General features: G+C 46.8%; 1 protein-coding gene across 3 annotated transcripts in view; it reads left to right on the forward strand.

The window, feature by feature from the left end:
- pitpnm3 (PITPNM family member 3) overlaps window positions 1-13882 on the forward strand; it is a 51647-nt gene extending 37765 nt beyond the window's left edge. For 2 of the 3 annotated variants that reach the window (XM_035534414.1, XM_026997783.2), the window contains exons 9-19: window positions 2558-2712; window positions 3129-3299; window positions 6793-6999; window positions 7480-7628; window positions 8122-8238; window positions 10347-10463; window positions 10556-10704; window positions 11064-11213; window positions 11479-11662; window positions 11903-12031; window positions 12237-13882. In XM_035534414.1, coding sequence (XP_035390307.1) covers window positions 2558-2712; window positions 3129-3299; window positions 6793-6999; window positions 7480-7628; window positions 8122-8238; window positions 10347-10463; window positions 10556-10704; window positions 11064-11213; window positions 11479-11662; window positions 11903-12031; window positions 12237-12557 — 1849 coding nt within the window. In that variant the 3' untranslated portion in view covers window positions 12558-13882. The remainder of the gene's footprint in view (window positions 1-2557; window positions 2713-3128; window positions 3300-6792; window positions 7000-7479; window positions 7629-8121; window positions 8239-10346; window positions 10464-10555; window positions 10705-11063; window positions 11214-11478; window positions 11663-11902; window positions 12032-12236) is intronic. The other variant, XM_026997784.2, reaches the window with a different exon arrangement.
- Window positions 13883-17878: the final 3996 nt, after the last annotated feature.

Below are 17878 nucleotides of genomic sequence, written 5' to 3' on the forward strand. Positions count from 1 at the left end.
AAAATAGTTGAGAAGGAATGAAGAGAACAGCACAGTAGAAGGGAGAGTGGTGTCATGGTGTCACTTTGATTCCAGCTGTAATCTTTGAGGCCCAGGCAGAGGTTGAACGCATCATCTGTCATAAGTTGGAGACAGAGGGATGACAGAGGAAAGCTGTTAAATTTTCACAGAATCACGCCAATTTGTCTACATCAGTGTTTCTCAGCCCAGTGCTTGGGACGACCCAGCCTCCGTTGAGGGGCCATATTTCTGCCTAACTCCCGGTGCACCTGTACCTATTATTCAGTGTGCTTATTGGCTGGTAACGGTGTGAGGGCAGCTGGGATTTGAATCGTCTGGCGTAGGCGGTCTTTGAAGGGTTAATGCTCATTTAGCCATGTATTGATACTGTACATTGATGTTGCTGTTTTTAATGCCATCAAAGAGGGGAAATGTTCATGTAAATATTGTCCATAATAATATATCATGTAAACATAATTTCTCCTCCTATTATTGCATTATTATTACTATTATATCCTATTATATCCTTACAAATTACTTTTGTGACATGAAGACTCTCAGATCAGACCTGACTTTTAATGCAGACAAGTAAGCGAATTGAGTAAACTCGGGTTAGTTCTGAAATGTATTGCTTGATTGGGCGGAAATGGTTTTTACATATGAATTGTGTGTATGCTGATGCCTGGCACTTCCACAGATTTGCTGGCGCTGTGTTTGTGGAGCATCCGTCTATTTCCTATCGACTTGTTTGCTCAGGATGATGAATGGGGGCCGTTCCTTATTAAGGACGAACAGATGATATGAAACAAGACTGAAGCGTTGGCTGGTTACCACAAATAAAGGTTAATGGCTCCAGCATTAATAAGCTTCTGCAAAATGGGCTTCGTGTCCTTTTGGCCACAGCGTACAGTATAGGTTTGTCTGAGCGTGTCTTTGTATCCGATGTCATATTGCCAGAAGGTTTCTGTGTTTATGTAAATGTGAGGCCAATCCATACAGAGAAATTAAAAAAAAAAAAATGTAACAGCAGATCATTTTATGTAATAAAAAAGATTTTTATGCCACGATTGCCTGACTAAAATCACTTGTTCAGTTATTATGGCTTTCTGAATTAATGAATTGTTAACCACATGCGATCCTTTTCATCTATTTTCAATTCATGCTGTGACTGTCATCTCTGTTTATACTTATAAAGGATTTGAATGCCATAATGTGCATCTGGAGAAACATCACCATGACTGCTTGGGATAGTGGGCAGTTCACCCGCTCGTTTAGTGTGGCTTGAATTCTCATTAATCATCAGACTAGACTCTTAATGCTGTTATTTGTTATCTTTAAAAGTCCATAATGTTAGGTACATATCAATAGTTCTATTAGTGCTTCTTGATTAAGTACCTAATGAATTGTGTAATGGCTGTGTTAATGGCTTTAAGTTTAGGCTCATTTAGTGACTAATTTTAAGATTTTAATGCATAGTATTCAATAACTGAATGAATTATTTGGTTCCTACAGAAATAATATGAAAGGTATGTAGATGACAGTGAGGAAAGAGTCTAACTGGCAGAACTTTGAACTATACGGGGTTAAACAACGCAAATCACAAACGTGGGTTATCAGTGAGTTAGCAGTATCATCAGTTTACTACCAGTAATAGATAATCAAACTGCCAACATACATTTATCGTTCCTCTCTCAGTACATTGCAGCTCTGAGCAGTACTTGACCTGCACATGTTCCCACTACGAAGCCACTGTTTAAAGTTGCTCAGTGCCCCTTGTAAGATTTCCGTAATGTAAATGAAAACCAGCCTCTTATTTCCTGGTACCTGACTGCCGCTGCCCCTTAGCTTTATCAGTTCAGTTAGCCTTTTCAGTTTGCTGCCACAGTATGGCAGCGATGGCATCTCCCATGCAGGAAATTAAATCCTAAAGCATAACTTTGCTGGTGTTACCCTAATGCATTCATGGTCTTATGAAACAAAGCAGAATACATTAAGAGGAAGATGTTAATTGAACCTGCAATTAATAGTAGATTTATTTGTTAGATTTTTCAAACAATTAACCAGGTATTTGAAGTTAAGTGATTGAAATAATGCATTATTTCCTTTTGGATCCCCAACTTGTATCTTAAGCGCTCCAGAGTACGGGAATATCCCATTTAAACTTGGGTTCTCTCAGCGTTCCTCCAGCATTTTAGTGCAATATCAATGCTAATTATGATGAAAAATCAGCTCCATTCTTTTCTTTTAAAAAAGGTTTATTTAAATGTGTGAGAGGATTGTCCATATATATCAATATATGGGTTTTCTGCTGGAGAGTCACTGAGTACATGTATATGAAGTTGACCCCAAAATTTGTCTTCTGAATAACTTCCATGTTTTATGGAGCCCGAACACTGAAACAAGGAAAATATGTGAATAATTTCTGTGTTGGTGTCTTTAACTTTGTCCATGTATTGATGCATTGATAGTGAAACGAGCAAACAAACACTGTGTATATGTATGTGTGTATGTATGTGTGTGTGTGTGTGTGTGTATGTGTGTGTGTGTGTGTGTGTAGCCTCATACAGGATGAAGTAGATTTGAGGTCAGGGGGCAGCAATCCGACGATGAATCCAGGCCGTTTTGACTTTGAGGTGTCCGAATGTTTCCTGCTAGGCTGTCCGCTTGGGCTGGTGTTAGCCATGAGACAGACTGTGCTTCCGTCGGTCCAGGGTGAATGTCTCACATTCTCTGTCACTCTCACACACGCACGCACACACACACACACACACACACACACACACACACACACACACACACACACACACACGCACACACGCATGCACAACAATCAATCAGTATTCCCCAGCACACTCCCCTGGACACACCATCCTCTGAATATACTGTGAGCATCAGCCTGGCAGGCAGTCCACTTACACTCATTTCCTGCCTTACTGGCAGTGCAGCGGTGTTACCTGCAGCGAGGTCACCACATTACAGCAGCCTTCAGTTACTCAGCCTCTACCTACATCTTCTACAGCGAAAAAAAACAACAACAACAAAAAAAAACCTTACAAGTTCCAGGTGAAACGCATGCGGCTCGGGTGTGCTGACCCTTCGTGTTTCTGTTGCTCTCTCTTTCTCTGCAGTGAATCAGTTGCGGCCTGCCTGCTCCCAGATCTTCAACCTGTTCTACCCGTCTGACCCCTCGGCCTCACGCCTGGAGCCCCTCCTACATCCCAGCTTCCACCGCTTGCTGCCATTTCCTGTGCCCCGCTACCAACGCTACCCACTGGGCGATGGACGCTCCACCCTCATCGGTGAGGATGAAGGTGCCCACGAAAATCTCATGCGCACCGTAGTCTGCTTTCAGCCCTGCTTGGTTTGATAAAAGATTCCAGTGCCAGATTTGTATTTGTGCCAGCCATGTGCTCGATGGCTGCAGTGTATTTCTTCAGCTGTGTAAACATCTCTGACTGCTTGTTCCTTCCTGTCAGTTCTGTTCAGCCGCAGGCAGACTGGGCCTTGCGTGCGTGTACACAAAACGTGTCTCTCTCTTGTTGGAACTGCCATGTGATGCGGTGCTGATACGAAGCGTGTCAGAATGCAGCCCCACCACCTGCTCTAACGGGCTGATTGTGTAATTACAGTTCACCTGCTCCCATGTCCCGGCCCCCCTCACAGCTAACCCGAGCGGGCCACACTCCTCACGCCGAGACCTCCGGAGGCGAAGCGTACCTTTTTTTTTTTTTTTTCCCTGTTTTTTTTTTTTGGACACAGACATGTTTAGCCAGCTTCCACTTTGGCTTCACCTTGTCTTTTGTCTCAGCTGAAAATAAATTAGTAAAATGGTAACTAGGACAAGTACCTCTGAGGTTTGTTTGGTGTGTTTAGCACATGATTTCATAGGAGAAAGCGTTTAAAGAAATTCACCAGAGAAAAGGGAACCTACATATCAAAAGTTAAGACAAGAAAGGCTCAAAGAGAATTAAAATATGAGCATGTGTAATTATATACATAAAGTCTTTGACAGGTGACTCTTATTAACTCAGTAATAGTACGGCAGCTCACAGAGGCACTTTGCACTAATTAAAACTGTGATCTCCTGTCATGGCTGCAGTCATCCAAAAATAGAAGGATGACACTGAGAAAAACTGACTTTCAGGGTCACTCTGCTGACCGTTTGGGAAGACTATTTGTTAGATGGATAAATGGGGATGAATATCAGCAAATTCAGGAGCATGCAGAGGCGTGTGTGCGCGCGCACACACACACACACACACACACACACACACACAAAAGCTTAATGTAGTAATTAATTATTGTAGTCACATGGAGTGGCTCAGGAGTCGCCTACTGTGTGTAAAATAATCCCATCATTACTATGATCACAGATGCACTCTGTAGGCCTTTTAATGTGATGAATGGCACTAATGTCCAGGAATAGCTGTGGCCTGTTTGCTTGTTTATGGTTTGCTGGGCACTCGGCATTGCTGAGTGATTTGAATTTTAGAGCCATTCATCCTGGATATCTGAATTATGGCAAGAGGCTGAAAACTATAGTTGTGTGGCTGGAGACGTCAGGTGCTGCAAGAGTTATTTTCTTCATTACTCTCTGGACCACTTCCGGAAGCTTCCATTTATTTTCTTTATTTTCCCAGCCTTTATCATCCCTCGGGCTCCAAGCTCCCATCCCTTTCCCTCTACCCGGAGTGGCACAGGGGTCTTGGCACACCGTGCTTGGCCTACATGTCTCCTCTTCAAATCAGTCTCATTTTCAAGGTCTCCTGGTCCTTGTTTGGCTAGCGAGAGTGCGGCTGTATTTCTGACTCTATATGACTTGTCAAGCTTTTTTTTTTTTCTTTTCTATTTTCTGATCACCTCTCCCGGAGTGTTTAATCTGTGTAGGTTATTTCATGTCAAAAAACAGGATTGTCTCTCTCTTTCCCAAATGCTAGAGGAGATGAGTACCAGACCTGGTCACGCCTGGGCCTGACTGCCTGTGTCTGTCTGTCCGCGTCTGTGTCTCTCTGCGTCTGTCTCTCTCTCTCTGCTGTTCTCTCTTGTCTCTCCCACCTCCCTCTCGGTCAGCCTCTTTCGGCGTTTCAGGCAAACCCGAAAGGGTGTGTGTGTGTGTGTGTGTGTGTGTGTGTGTGTGTGTGTGTGTGTGTGTGTGTGTGTGTGTGTGTGTGTGTGTGTGTGTGTGTGTGCGCGCGCGCGCGCGTGGTCACATGATATATAGGTGACGTAATAAATCTCAGTGGTTGTATTATTATTTTTTATTTTTTCCCCCCTGTAAAGAATGTATCTATCAAAAGTGACAAATGTCACTGTTCACCTTCAGTGTCCTGTCTCATGTCCTCCATATTATGGAGCAGAATCAATACCTTCACTGCTTATATTCCTAATCAACTCAACAACTAATCTACTAATGAAATGTGGCAATCACTCTCGTGGGACCCACCTTATGCATGTATAAAGCTCAAAGCATTTGCGCTTGTTCATTGGGCTTCATCTGATATTGGCTCCGGGTGATTCTGGACCACGCACCTGAAACTCCTGCCAGCACATTAGTATTCCCCTGGCGAACTCAAGCCTCTTTAGTGCTATGAAGAACTGGAACGAGCCGTAGCATATCCTGTGCCTAACGGAAAAGCCTGTGTGAAGCTTCAGGCTCGCGGCGCAGGGCGAGGTCAACTCGGCCACGCTGCACGTGGCGGTTCAAAACGGGGCAGATGCCCAACGTCCTCTCCGCCCCGCCGTTACAGCACTCGTGTCAGAGGGTGGCAGCGTTCCGCGCTTGCGCTCCCCTGCAGTTTTGAGGTGGTGGTGGGGGGTTGGGAAGCAATATGAATTCAGGTGGTGTCTCTGATGAACCGTTCTGATAGGGCTCCACCTGTTTAGGATTCAGGAGCGTGCCATCGCCGGCTGCTGTCCGCATGTGCTCCATCCCCCCTGCTGTCTGGGCCCCCCCACGACTGCACGCAGGGTCCCCCGCCGGATCTCCGGCTGGGGTTGGTCAGCATCACCCAGTCACTTGGGCTACGGCTCACAGCTGGCTTGGGCTGGCAAATGAGAAGAGGCGACGCCGACTACAAAGCGACCGTGATTCGCTGTCGAATGCCCCGCCGCGTGCGCGCCCGAGACTGGCCCTGCACGCATGCGCGCACGCGCGAACGTGTGTGTCTAACAGGCTGCGTCTGAACTCTGTTACGCATCTTTGCTTAATGTGATGTTTTCCACACTGGCGTGCTGTGTAATGAAAGCGTGCCTTGTTAGTAACAACGGAGTGTTTGGACGAGGCAGAGGTTTAAAGGGAAAGATTAGCCGTGGGAAAATGGGGGGGGGAAATGGACAGGGGCTTAATCTACGACAGGAACCTTTTAAAGGTCTGTTTCACTGCCGCAGCCAGACGTGACGTTTGGGAGTAAGTGAAAAGTCTTTCACTTGGTTTTCTTTTGTGTGGAGTGGTAATAAACACCTAAACCACAGCCTCTTGGGGCATGGAGCAAGTGCGTTATCCTCCTGACTCAGCTTGTGAGGTGTTCCACAAAAAGTAAATCCCACAGCACACACAGTAGAAAGTCAGTGTTGTGGGTAGATAACAGGAAAACAGTCAGATGAATAATGCCTTTAGCCTATTTATAGTTGCATATAAACTAGCGATTAAAATGAGAGGAAATTACTAATCTGATCCATTCAGGATTCATCGTATTAGAACCACTGCCAGAAACTGATCCCGCTTCCTCTACAACAGGACTAAGATTTGCTGGAGGTCTGATTCATCATCTCCACCGTCACTCTGCTCACCAGACCCCTCCCCTTTCTGCCCTCTGCCAGCGGACGACCTCCACAGCCACGCCGACGTGTTTCTGGACGGGGGCCCCGCAAAGGCGGACGAGGCAGACGGATTGGGGAAACGGTCAGGCGGCGGCGGGGGACGCAGGGCCAGCTTGACCAGCACAGACAGTCAGGCTTCCGGCTGCTGGGAGAGCAGGCTCAGCTGCGCAATCGCCAACGGTGAGTGGGCCGCACAGGCGTGCGCGGGCACGCCGCGTGCCCGGCGGGATGGGCTCACAGCTGCTCGGCCCCGGCCGTCGTGTTCCATCATGCGTGGTGCTTGGCACTCGGTGAATCATCGTTCGTCCTACTCCCAGGTCCCACAGCTTGGTTTCTACCTCGTGCTTCAGGTTAAATTTTTACCGGCAGCGTGTCCTGAGATGTCCGTAGCTGTACATGTACCGCAAATGAACCGCAGTGAAATATCTCGGTGGCAGTCGGTACTGTGCTGAAAGATTTACTGGGTTTAAAGCAGACTGCATTAGCCCTGTTGTGACACGTTTGTTTAGGTATGACTAATGCTGGTGAGCCTTCATTACTAGGCAGAAGCCCGCATATTGAAAATGTCTTTTGTTATATCCTTTTGTTTGTAGTATACATCTGGTGTGTGTGTGTGTGTGTGTGTGTGTGTGTGTGTGTGTGTGTGTGTGTGTGTTCTAGTCTCGAGTAGCTGGTGGGGCTCCAAACGGCTGGATTATACGCTCTATTGTCCTGATGTCCTGACTGCCTTCCCAACTGTAGCTCTGCCTCACCTCTTCCATGCCTCCTACTGGGAGTCGACTGATGTAGTAGCTTTCCTGCTCAGACAGGTAACACATGCAGCTACCCCCTTGCAGAGTAAGAGAGCACGACTGTGTTACCCCTGTATTGCCCCTGTAGTACCCCAAGGCTTGTCCACTGCTCCAGGAATGTCTCTCTCTCTCTCTCTCTCTCTCTCTCTCTCTCTCGTGTGCATGTGTACGGTGAAGCACGGCTGTACCGCTGCACACACGCTGCCTCCATCTCCCCATGAGCAAGAAATGGCAGGCTAGCCCGTCCCTGTCTAGTTTGTGGAGCAGATTAGTGGAATCATGTTGCGCCGCCTGCATTCAAGCAGGGTGATTTTTATTGGATGTCTGAAGCCGAGCCAACATCACCTTAAACGGCCAGGGAAGAGAATGAGGGTTAAAAAAGGTTCTTTTTGTGCTACGTGGTGCGTTGCTCGCACGTACCGGCAGTGTCTGCGCAGCTCGGGTTGTGAGTAAAGGGAATAACCGAGGGGTGTGATCACCGCTGACCCGTGCGCGTCTGTGTGATTGACAGGTGATGCGCTGTGATTGTGTGAAGGCTCAGGAGGCAGACAGCTCTGAATCCACATCCTTTTCCCCGTCCAGCCCCAGAGAGAAGTGGCTACGGAGACGCACCCATGTCAAGCTGAGGGTGAGGACCCCCCCCCCATCTCTTCTCCCCACACCCCATGTCACTGTGCTCATTTCTGCACGCCCTCAGAGCCATGCCGCACAAACAACGCACTTGATAAAATCATGGCATAATTAATCAGAACACTCTGTGGCCAATGTGCTGAATATTGTTCTCATTAAGTTCTCGGTTTGTCGTAAGCAAGACTAGTGTTACTCCCTTCTCTCTCTCTCTCTCTCTCTCTCACACACACACACACACACACACACACACACACACACACAATCACTTAAATGCCAGTGCAGGCAGCAGATGAGCCCCTCTGATTTTGTGGAAGAATGCAGAAAGACTAAAAATATCCTCCATGGTGGTGAGAAATTGTGCTCCACAAACACTCCACAATAAGTCAGTGTGCGTGGGTGAGAGATCTCACCAAAAAAAGCTTTAATGCCTCACACTGAGCCTCGGCACGGAACTCGGCAACACAATTACCCAGCACGACACCACCCGTGCAGCCTTTGCTCTCATATATCAGCTACGTCTTTCACAAAAAAAAAGCACCCAGCCATTCAGCCTCCCTGCCGTTTCAGTGGGGTTAAATATAGCAGGCAGGAATATTCTATCATTGTCAACGTGTCTTTTTCAAAAGAGAGTGTTTTTGATCAGTAGGACCCTGTAGAATTTCAGCTAGTTTTTTTCCCTTCAGTGTTCAGCCTGCTGCTGTACTCGAATCACTCAAAAGGGGATGATCAGAGGGTGTGCTGAGGTTTCACATGAGTGCCAAAACTATTCAGGTTATTTTTTTTTTTCCCGCTGGATAATTATTTTCTTCCTGGAGACTTTATATAGAGCCCTAGTTTCCATTCTCTGTCATTCTGTGTTTGTATGTTTGGTTGTGTGCGTGCGTGTGTGTGTGGTCAGGTTTGTCTGTGTTCTCCATTGTTGACATCCACACAGCCGGCTGTGTGATACTTGCCCCCTCTGTGTTCTGCCCAGGCTGGTCAAATGCATTTGTCATTGCCCTCATGACTAGCATCGCACTACAGATGTCTGAGGGATGTGCCAGGGGGATTAATTTTCGTGTGTGTGTGTGTGTGTGTGTGTGTGTGTGTGTGTGTGTGTGTGTGTGTGTGTGTGTGTGTGTGTGTGTGTACACTCATGTGCATGCATGACTACGCGCGTGTGTGTCTGCATATGTATGCATGACTGTGTAGACCTGTCATATGGCGTTTTAACGCAGACACTGGCCAGAATAAATTGTTGACTGACTTAATATGCAAGTCCCTGAAAGTCTAAAAATGTTTAACTGCTTCATTAAAAGACGAATCTGCTCGATCAGGCTCATTATCTCATCTGGACTAATGATTTTTAGAGTGGCTCTCCTCGTTGAGAGCTTAAATCCGCACAAGGCTGTCATGTTAACATTACTCTCAAGGATCGCAGCATGGACAACTTCGGGTGTGTCTTCATTGGCGCTTTGCATGTGGGTTTCACCGCAGAGACACCAGTGTTCCCTTGTTCTACACAGCGGCCATATCGAAAGCCAGGGTTAAAAGAAGCACTGCAGAAATGCCCTTGGCTGACGGTGAAGGACTTTTGATATGCATGATAATGTCAGGGGAACGGCGCACCTTAGCTCGGGCCTAAACTGAAAGCAATCACACGCCTGGCACAGTGATTTCTAGTTGCTCGCAAGCAAAATTGGAGCCCTGCATGCATATATTCAGAAGCCACTCAGCTGCATTTCCAGTTTGTAGCCAGCAAACATCCAGCATCTGCATGCGTCAGTGTTCGGGGTGCTTTCATTTCTCAATCTTGACTACCTCAGCAAAGGATTTTGGGATTTATCTCCGGCTGCCCCACGGCGGCTCCTGCTTCCCAAAATGAGATTTATAGGAGAGCAGGATTAGCGTGGTAGGCTCGCATGGAGACGCGACCCCCTCTATCGGTCGCCGAGGAGACGCGACCCCCGCTTTTGTTTGCGGCCTTTGCTGCGTGCTTAAGTGGAAGCTGTCAGGCGGCGTTGCTGGTGCGTTCCACGGATCTACCTTAACAGGCAGGGAGGGATGACAGGAGGCAGGGGAACGTTGGGGGGGAATCGTGACCTGACCCCACCCTCTGTCACGCAGAACGTCACCGCCAACCACAGGGTGAATGATGTCATTGCCACGGAGGAGGGGCAGCAGACTCTGGTGGGCCGCTTCATGTATGGCCCCCTGGACATGGTGACTCTAACAGGGGAGAAGGTAACACCTAATCAGCTGAACTTTGAGATCCCCAAAATCACAAGCTCTGCATGTAGTTTCCTCTGCCCAATCTCTGTCTCCCTCTTTCTCAGGTGGACGTGTATCTGATGACTCAGCCGCAGTCGGGTCGCTGGGTGCACTTTGACACCGAGGTCACCAACAGCAGTGGCAGAGTGTCCTACACAATCCCCGATGACAAAAAACAGCCTCTGGGGGTTTACCCAATTAAAATGGTCGTCAAGTGAGTCAATGCCAACACATAGCTCTCCCGAGAGAGCCTGGATTTGTGTAACGTGTCAGTTCCTGTGATTTATAGTTAAACGCTGTTTTATTCACTGTTGAATTGCATATTAGATTGCCTTTGAGTTGGAACGCTTGAGTGAATTGTTAAACACATTGGGACAGAATACATTCCAGTAGGTGTTAAAATTAATTTCAAAGCCTCTGGTGCACATCCACCTTTTTCTAGTGCTTTGTCTGCTTTCTTTTATTTTCCTATTTTCTGACTCTCCCTCTCTATCTCTCTCTCTCTCTCTCTCCCTCCCTCTCTATCTCTCTCTCTCTCTCTCTCTCTCTGTGTGCCCTCCCTCCGGCCTGTAGGGGAGACCAGACGAGCGCTGAGGCTTTCTTCACTGTGTTGCCACATGGGATGGAGTGTGTGGTGTTCAGCATTGATGGGTCATTTGCAGCCAGCGTCTCCATCATGGGCAGCGACCCGAAAGTGCGGCCCGGAGCCGTGGATGTGGTTAGGTGAGCGGGGTGGGGGACGAAGGGAGGGAGGAATGAGAGTGTGGAGTGGGGCATAGATATGAACATGTACATTAAAAAAGTATTCCGTAGCACCATCTGTTAACAGACGGGCCACGTTTCCGAAAGCTTGCACCTGAACTAAATTAAAATGGCTATTGGGTCTTTCTGAAAAGTGCAGAAGGACACCGGTTTTGAAGGCCAGGCTTTGGGAATTTTTGATGGGGCGGTGTGGCGAGTGAATTTTGCCACTATGCATCGTGTTCAGGCACTGGCAGGACCTGGGTTACCTGATCATCTATATCACGGGCCGTCCTGACATGCAGAAGCAGAGAGTGGTGTCGTGGCTCTCTCAGCACAACTTCCCCCAGGGCATGATCTTCTTCTCTGAAGGCCTGGTGCATGACCCACTGCGCCAGAAGACCATCTTCCTCAGGAACTTGATACAGGAGGTGAAACGCACCAGCTGGGCAGCATCACCCGTTAATGATGATGATGTCTCCCGTTAATAACAAAGTTCCCGGTTACTTCCATGCTCTTTTTCCCTCCGTTGCTCTTTTCTGCTGTGCCTCACACACTGTTATTATATTTCTTTGATGATCCCACACACACACACACACACACACACATATCACCTTTCCACTGTGCCAGAGGCTGTCTGCCGCTAAGGCCCCCTTTTCTTCTCTTGTTAGTGTCACATTAAGATCAACTCAGCCTACGGCTCCATGAAGGATATCTCCGTCTACAGCATGCTGGGCCTCAGCTCCAGTCAAATCTATATAGTGGGCAGACCATCCAAGAAGTACCAGAACCAGTGTCAGGTGAGCCTTTCTCCCGTTTCTTCCTTCTGTCTACTTTACAACTCAGTAAATCAGTAGCGCTGGCGTCTCTGGAAAACTCCGTTTGAGTTGCTGCTGCTGTTTACTTTACGGTTTATTTTTGTTCATATGGTCTTTTCCTTTCTTCCGCATTCTCTGCTCGCTCGTATGACCACCACGTGCTGCCTTTCCCACTTTTCCCGAGCAGTTCCTGAGCGAGGGCTACGCCGCGCACCTCTCCATGCTGCAGTTCGGGCACCGGGCTCGGCCCAAGAAGAGCTCGTCCGTGCGCATGGTGCTGCGCAAGGGGTCCTTCGGCCTGACGGCCAAGCCGGACTTTCTGTGCAAGCGCACGCACCTGCGGCGTACCATGTCGGTGCAGCAGCCTGAGCCGCCGGCCACGGCCAACCCCAAGCCCGAGCGTGCCCAGAGCCAGCCCGAGTCCGACAAGGACCACGGGGGCGGGGTGACGGGTGGCCACGCTTTCTGGGTGCACGCGGCCGGGCACCGTGGCGACACCACTCCCTGACCAGAGAGAAGGAGAGAGGGAGACGAGGGAGGAGAGGTGAGGGAAAGAGGAGGTTTCTTGGCTGACATGAGGCGAGACCCACGTCTGGGAGCTCTAGGTTGACTATAATCACCGGGCTGTAAGGAGTTCTTTTATGGTGTCCTTCAGTCGCAGCAAAATGAGAGTGTTTTACTGGTTTGGAGCATAAGGAATTTTCAAATGCATGAAATCTAAAGAGCCCAAACGCCTAAAACGCCATCTTTTGCTTTCATCCGCTTTGAGCGACACATTTCCAGGCTTTGTAGTTTTCTTGCCCTTGATATTCTCGCCTTTAAGCTGTGAAGCATTCAAGCCTGTTATTTAAAATTCGATTTCAGCAGACCTCTGAAAAGAGCTCCCCGCTGAACGTGAGATATTGCCTGTTAGATTTGCCTGCGTTCTGTGCGGGCACACATGGCTCGTTAGACTGTAAGGAAAGAGCCGTCATGCTTATGATTTCCCTCACCGACTGGGGCTTCCCTTCCCCCCTGCTACACTGGTGCATTCATATTCATGGCCAAGCCCAGGGTAGAGCTATTATTAGAAGATGCTCTCGGATTGTTTGAGATCACTGCACCTCCCACTCTGCTCTCTTGCATCCCTCCCGACTGCTGAAATCCAAGCGCAAATCTCCGGTCGGGTCCTATGTCGGCAGCACCGGTGAAGACGACAGAATACGCACGCACCAAGTCCGGCAATAATAGGAAATTAATGTTTGCCCTTGAGCGGCGTGTCTCTTTCTGAACTAATCCGGCGGGTGTTGATTAGCGCAGTGTGAGGCCGCCCATCAGCTCCTCTTCTCCTCCCCCGCGGGGCCTTCACCTCCTCACAACCCATCTAGCTCCTGCTGCACCACGTGCTGGGACAGATCGCGCGGCACGGCACGGCTTCCGCCGGTCCGTTCGGCAGCCGGCGAGCTGGGTTCGCTTGAGCCCCAAGGATAGGAGACGGCTTAGCGGCGTTTCCGGGTCCAGATGTAATGCCTCTCAAGTCGGCTTTAATGTCCGGTGTCCCTTTGCTCCCTTTTGTGCGATTGGTCCAGTAACCGACATCCCCGTTTATCCAGAGGAGCTTATAAGGCTTCATCACCCCCCACCACCACCACCGGGCACAAAAGAACACATCCAATAACATCCCGTTCGGAACGTGGGACGCACGGAGCCCAAGCAATACGCATCACGGGGTACAGGCGGGCACCGCTCAGAATGACCTCGACGCCGACCCCTGCAATAATCCTCCTGGGTAAATGTCACAGGTGCCGCCCTGTTGCCTCTGCAGCCGTGCACGGCGGCAGCATCGGGGCCAGGCTGCCGCACGCCAAACCCATCCCTCCGTAGCGGCGGCGCGTCTGACGGCAAGGCAGGGTTGGCCTCGGCCCCCCGTGCGGGGGCGGCCCCTGGGTGTCCGCTGGGCCCCGCACACCACCTCCTCTCATGCAAGCCTCCCATATCAGCAGGTGTGGGAGCGAATGGAAAATGGGAGATTTAACCATCAGTGCTTTCTGTTGTGCCTGATATTCTCCTGCTTGTGTGGCAGTTGTAAGTGGCACTAAATCAAATTAAGTAACTGTGGGTGTAGTTGCTTCTGGCTGAAAACAGCAATGTTTACCCTGCATCAAATGATGATTTCATAGTCGTATAGTAGTTATTGAGACGGCTGTTACTGTACTGCCACATTATACAAACAATACCAATGTAATTACAACCATATATTGATATTGTTTACAAATAAGTCTGTATATACCAACAGTATATGAATGGAGATCAGTATGACTCGTTGAACAGATGTTGATTTGTCTCCTTGTGTCCTGTTTGTATTGTACTGCAGTACAGTAAACGTACTGTGTTGCTTTTATTGTAATGAAAAACAATTTTTCACTGAAGAAATTTAAAATTGCAACATATTTATTACTGTACATTTACCAAACCAAAGTATCTTACACTTTCTTGTACATGTACATTTAGGATGTCCATTGTAGAGGCTATATAGTATGAAAATGAGCAAACGTGGGTGTGGGAGTGTTTGTGTATTTGAGAGTACATGAAGATGTCTGTTGTGTTTTGAACCTATTTGTAATTACTGTACATATTTAAAATGACGAGCAGTCATTACCTATATTTTCTGTGTACACAGAGGTCGTCTGGTTGATGAGGTCTTGCATAGATCCTGCAATGTGAGCCAATGAGACAAATTTCAAGGACAAACTGTATTTATATAATCTTTTGTGTGTGATGTTCTGAATCAAATTGTGAACACTGATGAAATGTTACTGAGTCAGTATACAAGGTATAAGAATGTATTTTCAGCCTTATAAACATTGTGTGTACCGACGTACATCTATTCGTCTTACAAAGATATAGACCTTCCTATATAGATATTCAAATGATGATGTGCTATAAGAATTTATTTGTATTTTGCTTAAGTTATTCATTAAGATAGATAGATAGATGTGTATATATATTGTTTGACAGGATTAAGATGATAAAAACACAACTGTGCAATTTGCCGCCAATAAACGATCTTTTGGCCCCATGCGTGTTTAAACACTGGTACGTTATCTCTGTGATTTGAGTAGTGCCAGTGAGCTCCGTGAAGAAGCACATGTTACTGACTTCTCTGCTAAGTACTGAAGCCTCTGAAGGACTGAGAGATGTCCACATGTGTCTTTGATCTGATTCACATTTACACTTTACAGTATACCTTTACAACTACCATTTCACTCACAAGGATGCTTCTCCTTCGCTGCCTCAGTGTACCAGTAAATGAGGTCAAAAGGGGCGGTGTGAGGTGACCTGGTCACAACTAATTCTGCTCCGGCTCCTACCATGAAGATGAGTGAGTACATGGCCTTACTCACTCAGAGGTGAGGGCTTAATTGTCTATTCTCATCTGTTTTTCCCTAACCAATCACGTGTAGGAACGCGATTTTATTCAAATATTTATTTAATTTAAGTTGTCGGGCTTATCACATGGCTTCTGATGGACTTTTCTTTAATATGTATGCAAATTGGAGCAATATGCATTGTGCAGTAAATTACTGGTAGTGTAAATGATGCATCAATAGATAACACACTAGTTTAACCACACACATGCTTTTATATATCCATTTCAGATTGTATATTCATAGGTAGGCTATAGTAGCCAAAATACTAATTGAAAACCATTTTTTAAAGTATAGATGATCACCAATTTGTTTTAAGAAGCATATACGAAGTGGTAGCTCTGAAGACTATAGCGCTCTCCTGTTCAAAGAGAAATGTCTGTGTTTTTTACATGTTTCGTACCTTCTGTACCTTCATATTTCTGGTGCTTGATTAAGTTTATGCCTCCTGCCCATTCACATGGAGACTATGAACTCACAGCTTGGTGCTGACTTGACACATTTTCTGCTTAGCCTGATTTTGCCATTTTATTTCTAATGAAAATAATTTAATCATTTCTGACCAATCAATTTATTGCTTGTCTGATTTAGTCTAGGTTCTACAGGATCTGTTCGAATGTCTATGACAAATGTGCCTCGTAAAGCTACACTGTTGTCGTAAAGTTACAGTGTCACATATTGATGTTGTTATAGGTTAGATCCATGTATACACCATACCTAAAGTGTGTTAGGCGGTTTCCTAAACCCAGCATCAGGAGTATGTCTAAACTGCCAGTAACAACACCACCCACCTGTACTAAAGACATGGAGACGCATCCTTCCAATCATCCTTCTCAGCCTTTCTGTAGATGGCAGTCAAACACTTAACAGGGTTGACTGTAATGTTTGCTAAGTATAATGTTGGGGAATTTGGGTTTGCTGGGCTGGGTTGTGGTCTTTTTCTGCATGAAATTGGCTGTATCTGGCTTAGTTCGGTTTGGTTGATTTTTGTAGTTCTGTTCAACTTTAACACAGTCTGGCCTGATGACACTCCGTGCGCTCTTGGTGCAGGATACTGAGGCATAGTGTTAGAGCTCAAATATATTTCTTTACTCTTTAGTGGCTAGATAGCAGTAATGGAATATGGAGGGGGGGGCACAGTGCAGAGTTGTAAGGCTCTCGAGGGGGGACTGCGCGCTAGACAAACACTCGTCCAGACCTCCCTGCTCCACATACGTATTTCCCTGCACACATTTGTCAGCTGCGTGGCCGGGCCGGTGGGCTCACGGGGTTAACTTTCCCACCGCCTGTTCTGAGTGGAAAAGCCTTGCTCCCCTCTCAACTCCAGCCACTGCAGTGTTTCTAAAGCTTAATTTCCCTCACCACTACCTCTTTGGCATGCTCACAGAAACCATAAATCTAAGGAATTTAAGGAAGTTTTTTTTGGTTTTTTTCTCCTGGAAATATCTAGAGCTATTTAGATTTGCTTTAAAACTTTGAAAACAGCTAGAATAGTTCAGGAGGCATAATTTCTGTCAATGCTGACTTCATCTAAAGGTGGTCATTTATTAGAAATCATAATTATGTGCTCACTAATTTCTGGTATTTAATACATCTTTGGCTAACATGCCTGAGTGACCCCCTCTTGATTATGGTGGAGTCTGGCTTTGATTTAAGGCATCAATATTTAACTAAGCCTGTGTTTTATAACCTTTACAAAGTACAGATGATGATGATTTTACTCACTCTTTTTACATAATGATAAATTACTTCTCCTTTTTAGACTGTGAAAATTAAAAAGCAATCATTCATGTTTTTCTGTGGGATGGACATAGAATTCTCTGCACACAGTTCACTGCATATTTGTTGGAATTTCAGTGCTGTGGTAGTTTGGGTTAAGCAAGTGTTTTGTCAGCTATGGAGAGTTGGTAAGCCTGCTTTAGTATGCTCCATGTCTTCTCACTGCCAGCACTGAAAGAACCGCACACAGTAAATTTAGCTGACACTTTCATCCAAAGCAACTTACAATTTTGACTGAGTTGAGCAATTGAGGGCCTTGCTCAGAGGCCCAACAGTGGCAACTTGGCTGTGGTGGGGCTTGAACCAGCAACCTTCCAATTACAAGGCAAGTACACAACAAATATATTCCCAAATCATGTTTCAAGACTGGATGATAATACCAGGAAGGGTATGTCTGAATGTAGTATGTATGCAGGGAGAACAAGATGCCCAAAGCTAAATTATTACCTGATTAAAGCGAGAGGATCAGACCTTCGGCTAACGGACACTTAGCAAGGGTCAGCACCTCCTCGTAATGGTCACTGCCACAGCCGTGAGAATGGAAAAATTCCCATTTTAATTAATAAAATTCACTGCGCTCATCCTCCTCATCTGCAGTTCTTTCTCTCTTTCTTTCTTGTTTGTTTGTTTCTTGGTGCTTGCT

Source organism: Electrophorus electricus, chromosome 15, assembly GCF_013358815.1.
Source record: "Electrophorus electricus isolate fEleEle1 chromosome 15, fEleEle1.pri, whole genome shotgun sequence".
In the NCBI taxonomy this organism is placed as follows: Eukaryota; Metazoa; Chordata; class Actinopteri; order Gymnotiformes; family Gymnotidae; genus Electrophorus; species Electrophorus electricus.